Source organism: Triticum dicoccoides, chromosome 5B, assembly GCF_002162155.2.
Source record: "Triticum dicoccoides isolate Atlit2015 ecotype Zavitan chromosome 5B, WEW_v2.0, whole genome shotgun sequence".
Classification (NCBI taxonomy): domain Eukaryota; kingdom Viridiplantae; phylum Streptophyta; class Magnoliopsida; order Poales; family Poaceae; genus Triticum; species Triticum dicoccoides.
The window spans coordinates 650,225,343-650,236,171 of NC_041389.1; the positions used below are offsets into that span (position 1 = coordinate 650,225,343).

The 10,829-nt window shown below is 46.5% G+C and overlaps 1 protein-coding gene across 1 annotated transcript; it reads left to right on the forward strand.

Moving 5' to 3' along the window:
- The first annotated feature begins 1,012 nt into the window (after nt 1–1,012).
- LOC119306505 (germin-like protein 3-7) lies at nt 1,013–1,900 on the forward strand. Its single transcript, XM_037582702.1, has one exon. The coding sequence runs from the start codon at nt 1,066–1,068 to the stop codon at nt 1,756–1,758; it is 693 nt and encodes a 230-aa protein (XP_037438599.1). The 5' UTR covers nt 1,013–1,065; the 3' UTR covers nt 1,759–1,900.
- The last annotated feature ends 8,929 nt before the right edge of the window (nt 1,901–10,829 follow it).

The following is a 10,829-nucleotide window of genomic DNA, read 5'->3' on the forward strand; positions in this document are numbered from 1 at the left end:
AGCTCACGGGGCGGGAAATAAGTTTCATACACCAATAAGTAGAAGTGTAGAACCATAAGTGCATGGAGGAGGTTGGGCAATCCACGCACGCTTCAACGGTATGCTTGTGTATGTGGTGAGCATTGCATGACGACGTGTGCGCGTGGTTCGGTTCACCTTCCATTCCATCGGAGAACAAGTGAAAAATCTCTTTTGGTCGACCGGGTCTCCTCCGCTCTCCACCAACCAAAAATCTTGGTCACCCTCACCCTAGCTCGCACGTCAAGCCACTGTTGTTCGTCACTGATGGCGATGATGAACACACGACCAGTCGCCAAAGCACTAGGATTTGAAAGCGTCTTACAAAAAAGAATCTAGATGATTTGTCGCCAAACACCAACCGCGGCTAACAAATTAGCTAGGGCGACCGTGGTAAAAAAAAAGGCGTTGATAACGCGTGCGTGGATTCCGTGCTCCCGGTTGGACTTTGCACCAGTTAGTTCAGAAAATATATTCAAAGGACATGTATTTTAAAATTTCAAAAATAATAATCTTGAAACAAGTATGCCAATTACATATGGTACTAGCATACGATGCACATACAGATTTGCGTGTGAAAATGTGTTAGTTCATGTTCTTCAATCAACAAATGATATGGTGCCTGCTAGAAAAGCAGTTTTTCTGCACCAAATTTGTTTTTTTTCACAGGGCACAAAACTTCATGTAATTGCACCAAACATAAAGGTTTGTCTGTAACACCGTGTGTATTTTTCACTATTTTTGTAAAGAAAAAAGCAAAAGCTGGGAATTTTCTTTAGTCATGGCGTGTGCCCCCGATTAGTTACCGATGATGATGCACGGAAACTTCCAACAAGACATGTCCACGTCTCGGTACGAAATGAAGGGAGACTTTAGTGAGCTTTTGAACCCTTCAACCCCGGCCCTTTGACATTTGTTCCCTACCTCCATCCCAACTCTTCTCCGGGTTATATATACACCCATCCCCGATCATCGTGACCACAGTACCACAACACGTACGCACCAACAATCTCATCGGCTCTTTGAAAAGAAAACGTCTCGTTGGCAATGGCGCGCTCCAGAGTCTCGATCATGTCATCGCGGGTGCTCCTGTTGATCGTGGCCGTCGCCGCGCTCGTGTCCGCGTGCGCGGCGGACCCGGAGCCGGTGCAGGACTTCTGCGTGGCGGCGGCCACCAACGGCTCGGCCGACCACCCGTCGTACCCGGGGTTCCCGTGCAAGCCAGCGTCGGCGGTGGTCTCCGACGACTTCTTCTTCGCGGGGCTGGCGCGCTCGGGCGCCGCCGACGCGGCCGAGAGCCCGTTCGGGTCCAGCGTGACGTCGGGCAACGTGGCGGCCTTCCCGGGGCTCAACACGCTCGGCGTCTCCATCAACCGCGTCGACCTCGCCCCCGGCGGCGTCAACCCGCTGCACAGCCACCCGCGCGCCGCCGAGCTCGTGCACGTCGTCTCCGGCCAGATGCTCGTGGGCTTCGTCAGCACCGCCGGCACTTTCTACTCCAAGGTGGTGCGGGAGGGGGAGAGCTTCGTCATTCCGCGCGGCATGGTGCACTTCCAGTTCAACACCGGCAAGGAGTCCGCCAGGGCCGTCACCGTGTTCAACAGCCAGCTCCCCGGAGTTGTCCTCGCCGCGCCGTCGCTCTTCGGCGCTGACCCGGAGATCCCCGACGCCGTCCTCTCCAAGAGCTTCCAGGTCGACGGCGAGATCATCAAGCTCCTCAAGTCCAAGTTCCGGACTTAAAAAACGACGCACGCTTAATTTTGATTGGTTTATTGTTATTATACACTGTACACCAGTAAATACAAACACCTAAAGTTGTTCACTGTTTCATGTAATTTTGATTGGATATTAAATGCGTCAATAAAATTTAAGTTCAAATTCAGTTCAATTTAAAATCAAACTTTTACCTCTTGCTGACGGGGGCTATTTTTAGAGGTCTGAAAGTACAAGGACTTTTCTTTTTGCAAATACGAGGTGTAGTGCGAGCGAGTCAAGCATTGAGTACAAAACACCTCAAACGTAATAAAAATTATATCGAGGTCCATGGACCACCGAACGACCATTGCCGCCGCCAGAATGAGCCGTCAACGCACCGTTGTCGTCGCTCCCTACCGGAGCCGGCCTGACTTTGTCGACGACAGCCGGGAAGTCTTCGTGCACGTGCCCCTAAGGACCATTGCCCTGGAGCCGCAGTCATTGCCGATGAATTGATCTGAGGAACCTGACACCAAATATCGTCTCTTTGCGTACGCACGACAAGATACCCTAACCTCGCCACCCCAAGGAGCTGGCAGGCATCTATGCCGGAGCTCCGTCTAATCCGTCCCAACGAACGAACTTAAGGAGAATAGGAGGCCGAAAGACTGACTCGAAAACGAGGCGCCGCCATCCATCCAAACGCTGCCCCCATGAGGACTAAAATCCTACCAATCTACTAGCCTGATCTGAAACACCAGAAATCCCCTCTCCGCCACGGGCCTGAATCGACAGGAGGAGGGGAGGCGAATGCACGGACTCACCGGTGAAGATCGAGGGGAGAAAAGGCTTTCCCTAGTCGCCTTGCGAGAGGAGAAAGAAAAGATGTGGTAGTGCTAATTTTCTAACTCTCTTACACCATCCGATAAGTTTGTATTATATTTTTTTACAAGTAAGTCTATATTATATTTTTACAGAATTTTATGTCAAACATTTGATTTTACAAAGTGACCCCACATGTCAGAACCATGTGGCGTTTCTTTTGCGGGCGAACTTTGTATTACTTGTTGGAGAACGTAGCAGAAATTCAAAATTTTCTACGCAACACCAAGATCAATCTATGGAGATTCTAGCAACAAGAGAGGGAGAGGATGAGCATCTTCATACCCTTGAAGATCGCTAAGCGGAAGCGTTACAAGAACGCGGATGAAGGAATCGTACTCGTAGAGATTCAGATCGCGGTTGATTCCGATCTAAGCACCGAACAACGGTGCCTCCGCATTCAACACACGTACAGCCCGGGGACGTCTCCTCCTTCTTGATCCAGCAAGGGGAGAGGAGAAGTTGAGGGAGAACACCGACAACACGACGACATGGTGGTGATGGAGCTCGTGGTTCTTCGGCAGGGCTTCGCCAAGCACTACGGAGGAGGAGGAGGTGTTGGAGGAGGGAGAGGGCTGCGCCAGGGGAAGGGTGCGGCTGTCCTCTCTCTCCCTCACTATATATAGGGGGAAGGGAGGAGGGGGAGGTGCCATAGGGTTCCCTAGGGGAGGGGCGGCGACCATAGGGAAAACACTAGATGGGTTTTGGCGCCCCCACCCCCTAGGAAACTTGCCCCCCAAGCCGGGAGGGGCGGCTGACCTAGTGGTGGCGCCCCCACATCTCTTGGTTATGTGAGATGGGGTGGGAGGGGCGCTCAGCCCCTTAGTGGGCTGATGTGCCCTCTCCCCTTGGCCCATAAGGCCCCCCCAACGCTTGCCGGGGCCTCCGAAACCCCTTTCGGACACGCTGGTCATCACCTGGTACCCCCGGAACAATTCCGGACTCCAATACCCTTTGTCCAATATACCGATCTTAACCTCCGGACCATTCCGGAGCTCCTCGTCATGTCCGGGATCTCATCCGGGACTCCGAACAACCTTCGGTAACCACATACTATTTCCCATAACAACTCTAGCGTCACCGAACCTTAAGTGTGTAGACCCTACAGGTTCGGGAACCATGCAGACATGACCGAGACGCCTCTCCGGTCAATAACCAACAGCGGGATCTGGATACCCATGTTGGCTCCCACATGTTCCACGATGATCTCATCGGATGAATCACGATGTCAAGGATTCAAGCAATCCGGTATGCTATGCAATTCCCTTTGTCAATCGGTATGTTACTTGCCCGAGATTCGATCGTCGGTATCCCAATACCTCGTTCAATCTCGTTACCGGCAAGTCACTTTACTCGTTCCGTAATGCATGATCCCGTGACTAACTACTTAGTTACATTGAGCTCATTATGATGATGCATTACCGAGTGGGCCCAGAGATACCTCTCCGTCTTACGGAGTGACAAATCCCAGTCTCGATTCGTGCCAACCCAACAAACACTTTCAGAGATACCCGTAGTGCACCTTTATAGCCACCCAGTTATGTTGTGACGTTTGGCACACCCAAAGCATTCCTACGGTATCAGGGAGTTACACAATCTCATGGTCTAAGGAAATGATACTTGACATTAGAAAAGCTTTAGCAAACGAACTACATGATATTGTGCTATGCTTAGTACTGGGTCTTGTCCATCACATCATTCTCCTAATGATGTGACCCCGTTATCAATGACATCCAATGTCCATGGTCAGGAAACCATGACCATCTGTTGATCAACGAGCTAGTCAACTAGAGGCTCACTAGGGACATGTTGTGGTCTATGTATTCACACATGTATTGCGGTTTCCGGTCAATACAATTATAGCATGAACAATAGACAATTATCATGAACAAGGAAATACAATAATAACCATTTTATTATTGCCTCTAGGGCATATTTCCAACAGTCTCCCACTTGCACTAGAGTCAATAATCTAGTTCACATCACTATGTGATTGTAATGAATCAACACCCATGGGGTTTGATCATATCTCGCTTGTGAGAGAGGTTATTAGTCAACGGATCTGAACCTTTCAGATCCGTGTGTGCTTTGCAAATCTCTATGTCATCTTGTAGATGCAGCTACCACGCGCTATTTTGAACTATTCCAAATAAATGCTCTACTATACGAATCCGGTTTACCTCTCAGAGTCATCCGGATTAGTGTCAAAGTTTGCATCGGTGTAACCCTTTACGACGAACTCTTTTACCACCTCCATTTTCGAGAATATTCCTTAGTCCACTAGTTACTAAGGTTAAGTTTGACCGCTGTCATGTGATCCATTCCTGGATCACTCTTGTACCCCTTGACTGACTAATGGCAAGGCACACTTTAGGTGCGGTACACAACATAGCATACTGTAGAGCCTACGCCTAAAGCATAGGGGACGACCTTCGTCCTTTCTCTCTCTTCTGCTGTGGTCAGGTCTTGAGTCTTACTCAATACTCACACCTTATAACACAGCCAAGAACTCCTTCTTTGCTGATTATTTTGAACTCCTTCAAAATCTTGTCACGGTATGTATTCATTTGAAAGTACTATTAAGCGTTTTTGATCTATCCTTATAGATCTTAGTGCTTAATGTTCAAGTAGCTTAATCCAGGTTTTCCATTGAAAAACACTTTTCAAATAACCCTTTATGCTTTCTAGAAATTCTACATCATTTCTGATCAACAATATGTCAACAACATATACTCATCAGAAATTCTATAGTGCTCCCACTCACTTCTTTGGAAATACAAGTTTCTCATAAACTTTGTATAAACCCAAAATCTTTGATCATCTCATCAAAGTGTATATTCCATCTCCAAGATGCTTACTCCAGTCCTTAGAAGGATTACTGAAGCTTTGCATACTTGTTAGCATCTTTCAGGATTGACAAAATCTTCTGGTTGTATCACATACAACCTTTCCTCAAGAAAATCGTCGAGGAAACAATGTTTTGGCATCCTATCTGCAAGATTTCATAAATAATGCAGTCACTGCTAATATAATTCCAACAGAATCTTAGCATCGCTACGAGTGAGAAAATCTCATCGTAGTCAACTCTTTGAACTTGTCGGAAAACATCTTTGCGACAAGTCGAGCTTTCTTGATGGTGATACTTACCATCATTGTCTGTCTTCCTTTTAAAATTCATCTGTACCCAACAGCCTTACGACCATCAAGTAGTTCGTCCAAAGTCCACAATTTGTTCTCATACATGGATCCTCTCTCGGATTTTATGGCCTCTAGCCATTTGCTGGAATCCGGGCCCACCATCGCTTCTCCATAGCTCGTAGGTTCATTGTTGTCTAGCAACATGACCTCCAAGACAGGATTACCGTACCATTCTGAAGCAGTACGCGTCCTTGTCGTCCTACGAGGTTCAGTAGTGACTTGATCTGAAGCTTCATGATCACTATCATCAGCTTCCACTTCAATTGGTGTAGCTGCCACAGGAACAACTTCCTGTGCCCTGCTACACACTAGTTGTAGTGACGGTTCAATAACTATATCAAGCCTCCACCGTCCTCCCACTCAATTCTTTCGAGAGAAACCTTTCCTCGAGAAAGGACTCGTTTCTAGAAACAATCACTTTTGCTTCTGGATCTGAAATAGGAGGTATACCCAACTGTTTTGGGTGTCCTATGAAGATGTATTTATCCGCTTTGGGTTCGAGCTTATCAGGATGAAACTTTTTCACATAAGCGTCGCAGCCCCAAACTTTCAAGAAACGACAGCTTAGGTTTCTCTAAACCATAGTTCATACGGTGTCATCCCAAAACGGAATTACGTGGTGCCCTAATTAAAGTGAATGCGGTTGTCTCTAATGCTTAAACCCATAAACGATAGTGGTAATTCGATAAGAGACATCATGGTATGCACCATATCCAATAGGGTGCATTTATGATGGTCGGACACACCATCACACTATGGTGTTCCAGGCGGTATTAGAAACAATTTCCACAAGGTCTTAATTGTGTACCAAACTCGTAACTCAGATATTCATCTCTATGATCATATCATAGACATTTTATCCTCTTGCCACGATGATCTTCAACTTCACTCTGAAATTTCTTGAACCTTTCAATAATTCAGACTCGTGTTTCATCAAGTAAATATACTCAGAATCTACTCAAATCATCTGTGAAGTAAGAGCATAACGATATTCACTGCGTGCCTCAGCACTCATTGGATTGCACACATCAAATGTATTACTTCCAACAAGTTGCTCTCTTGTTTCATCTCACTGAAAAACGAGGCCTTTTAGTCATCTTTCCCATGTGGTATGATTTGCATGTCTCAAGTGATTCAAAATCAAGTGAGTCCAAATGATCCATCTGCATGGAGTTTCTTCATGCGTATATACCAATAGACATGGTCCGCATGTCTCAATCTTTTCAAAAATGAGTGAGTCCAAAGATCCATCAATATGGAGCTTCTTCATGCATTTTATACCAATATGACTCAAGTGGTAATGCCACAAGTGTGTGGTACTATCATTACTATCTTATATCTTTTGGCACGAACATGTGTATCACTACGATCGAGATTCAATAAACCATTCATTTTAGGTGCAAGACCATGGAATGCATTATTGAAATAAACAACCATTATTCTCCTTAAATGAATAACGTATTGCGATAAACATAATCCAATCATTTCTATGCTCAACGCAAACACCAAATAACAATTATTTAGGTTTAACACCAATCTCGATGGTAGAGGGAGCATGCGATGCTTGATCACATCAACCTTGGAAACACTTCCAACACATATTGTCATCTCGCCTTCAGCTAGTCTCCGTTCATCCGTAGCCTTTTATTTCGAGTTGCTAACACTTAGCAACCGAACCGGTATCTATTACCCTGGTGCTACTAGGAGTACTAGTAAAGTACACATTAATATAATGTATATCCAATATACTTCTGTCAACCTTGCCAACCTTCTCATCTACCAAGTATCTAGGGTAGTTCTGCTTCAGTGACCGTTCCTCTCATTTCAGAAGCACTTAGTCTCGGGTTTGGGTTCAACCTTGGGTTTTTTCACTAGAGCAGGAACTGATTTTCCGTTTCATGAAGTATCCCTTCTTTCCCCTGCCCTTCTTGAAACTAGTGGTTTTACCAACCATCAAAAATTGATGCTCCTATTTGATTTCTACTTTCGCGGTGTCGCGAATAGCTCAAGGATCATCATATCTATCCCTGATATATTATAGTTCATCACGAAGCTCTAGTAGCTTGGTGGCAGTGACTTTGGAGAACCATCACTTTCTCATCTGGAAGATTAACTCCCACTCGATTCAAGCGATTGTAGTACTCAGACAATCTGAGCACATGCTCAACGATTGAGCTTTTCTCCTTAGTTTGCAGGCTTAAGAAACTTGTCAGAGGTCTCATACCTCTCGACGTGGGCACGAGCCTGAAATCCCAATTTCAGCCCTTGGAACATCTCATATGTTCCGTGACGTTTCAAAAATCGTCTTCGGCGCCTCAATTCTAAACCGTTTAACATTACTGAATTATCACGTAGTCATCAAAATGTTTATGTCAGATGTTCGCAACATCCACATACGACGTTCGAGGTTCAGCACACCGAGCGGTGCATTAAGGACATAAGCCTTCTGTGAAGCAATGAGGACAATCCTCAGTTTACGGACCCAGTCCACATAATTGCTACTATTAACTTTCAACTAAATTTTCTCTAGGATCATGTCTAAAACAGTAGAATTAAAACGCAAGCTATGACATGATTTGCAAAGACCTTTATATTATGTTCAGGATAATTAAGTTCATCTAATGAACTCCCACTCAGATAGACATCCCTCTAGTCATCTAAGTGATACATGATCCGAGTCAACTAGGCCGTGTCCGATCATCACGTGAGACGGACTAGTCATCATCGATGAACATCTCCATGTTGATCGTATCTACTATACAACTCATGTTCGACCTTTCGGTCTCTTGTGTTCTGAGGCCATGTCTGTACATGCTAGGTCGTCAAGTCAACCTAAGTGTTTCACGTGTGTAAATCTGGCTTACACCCGTTGTATGCGAACGTTAGAATCTATCACACCGGATCATCACGTGGTGCTTCGAAACAACGAACTTTCGCAACGGTGCACAGTTAGGGGGAACACTTTCTTGAAATTTTATGAGGGATCATCTTATTTATGCTAACGTCGTTCTAAGCAAATAAGATGCAAAAACATGATAAACATCTCATGCAATCAAATAGTGACATGATATGGCCAATATCATTTTGCTCCTTTTGATCTCCATCTTCGGGGCGCCATGATCATCATCGTCACCGGCATGACACCATGATCTCCATCATCGTGTCTTCATGAAATTGTCTCGCCAACTATTACTTCTACTACTATGGCTAACGGTTTAGCAATAAAGTAAAGTAATTACATGGTGTTATTAATGACACGCAGGTCATACAATAAATTAAGACAACTCCTATGGCTCCCGCCGATTGTCATACTCATCGACATGCAAGTCGTGATTCCTATTACAAGAACATGATCAATCTCATACATCACATATATCATTCATCACATTCTTTTGGCCATATCACATCACATAGCATACCCTGCAAAAACAAGTTAGACGTCCTCTAATTGTTGTTGCATGTTTTACGTGGCTGCTATGGCTTTCTAGCAAAAACGTTTCTTACCTACGCAAAAGCCACAACGGTGATATGCTAATTGCTATTTACCCTTCATAAGGACCCTTTTCATCGAATCCGATCCGACTAAAGTGGGAGAGACTGTCACCCGCTAGCCACCTTATGCAACAAGTGCATGTCAGTCGGTGGAACCTGTCTCACGTAGGCGTACGTGTAAGGTCAGTCCGGGCCGCTTCATCCCACGATGCCGCCAAATCAAGATAAGACTAGTAACGGTAAGCATATTGAATAAACCAACGCCCACAACTATTTGTGTTCTACTCATGCATAGAATCTACGCAATAGACCTAGCTCATGATGCCACTGTTGGGGAACGTAGCAGAAATTCAAAATTTTCTACGCAACACCAAGATCAATCTATGGAGATTCTAGCAACACGAGAGGGAGAGGATGAGCATCTTCATACCCTTGAAGATCGCTAAGCGGAAGCGTTACAAGAACGCGGATGAAGGAGTCGTACTCGTAGCGATTCAGATCGCGGTTGATTCCGGTATAAGCACCGAACAACGGTGCCTCCGCATTCAACACACATACAGCCTGGGGACGTCTCCTCCTTCTTGATCCAGCAAGGGGAGAGGATAAATTGAGGGAGAACTCCAACAGCACGACGGCATGGTGGTGATGGAGCTCGTGGTTCTCCGGCAGGGCTTCGCCAAGCACTACGGAGGAAGAGGAGGTGTTGGAGGAGGGAGAGGGCTACGCCAGGGGAAGGGTGCGGCTGCCCTCTCTCTCCCTCACTATATATAGGGGGAAGGGAGGATGGGTAGGTGCCCTAGGGTTCCCTAGGGGAGGGGCGGCGGCCATAGGGGAAACCCTAGATGGGTTTTGGCGCCCCCACCCCCTAGGAAACTTGCCCCCCAAGCCGGGAGGGGCGGCTGCCCTAGGGGTGGCGCCCCCACATCTCCTAGTTACGTGAGATGGGGTGGGAGGGGCGCTCAGCCCCTTAGTGGTCTGATGTGCCCTCTCCCCTTGGCCCATAAGGCCCCCCAACGCTTGCCGGGGCCTCCGGAACCCCTTTCGGACACACTGGTCATCACCTAGTACCCCCGGAACAATTCCGGACTCTAATACCCTTCGTCCAATATACCGATCTTCACCCCCGGACCATTCCAGAGCTCCTCGTCACGTCCGGGATCTCATCCGGGACTCCGAACAACCTTCGGTAACCACATACTATTTCCCATAACAACTCTAGCATCACCGAACCTTAAGTGTGTAGACCCTAGAGGTTCGGGAACCATGCAGACATGACCAAGACGTTCTCCGGTCAATAACCAACAGCGGGATCTGGATAGCCATGTTGGCTCCCACATGTTCCACGATGATCTCATCGGATGAACCACGATGTCAAGGATTCAAGCAATCCTGTATGCAATTCCCTTTGTCAATCGGTATGTTACTTGCCCGAGATTCGATCGTCGATATCCCAATACCTCGTTCAATCTCGTTACCGGCAAGTCACTTTACTCGTTCCGTAATGCATGATCCCGTGACTAACTACTTAGTCACATTGAGCTCAT

Bases quoted from the DNA above. Each gene is read 5' to 3' on its own strand.
- LOC119306505 (XM_037582702.1), top strand. From the start codon at position 1,066: ATGGCGCGCTCCAGAGTCTCGATCATGTCATCGCGGGTGCTCCTGTTG.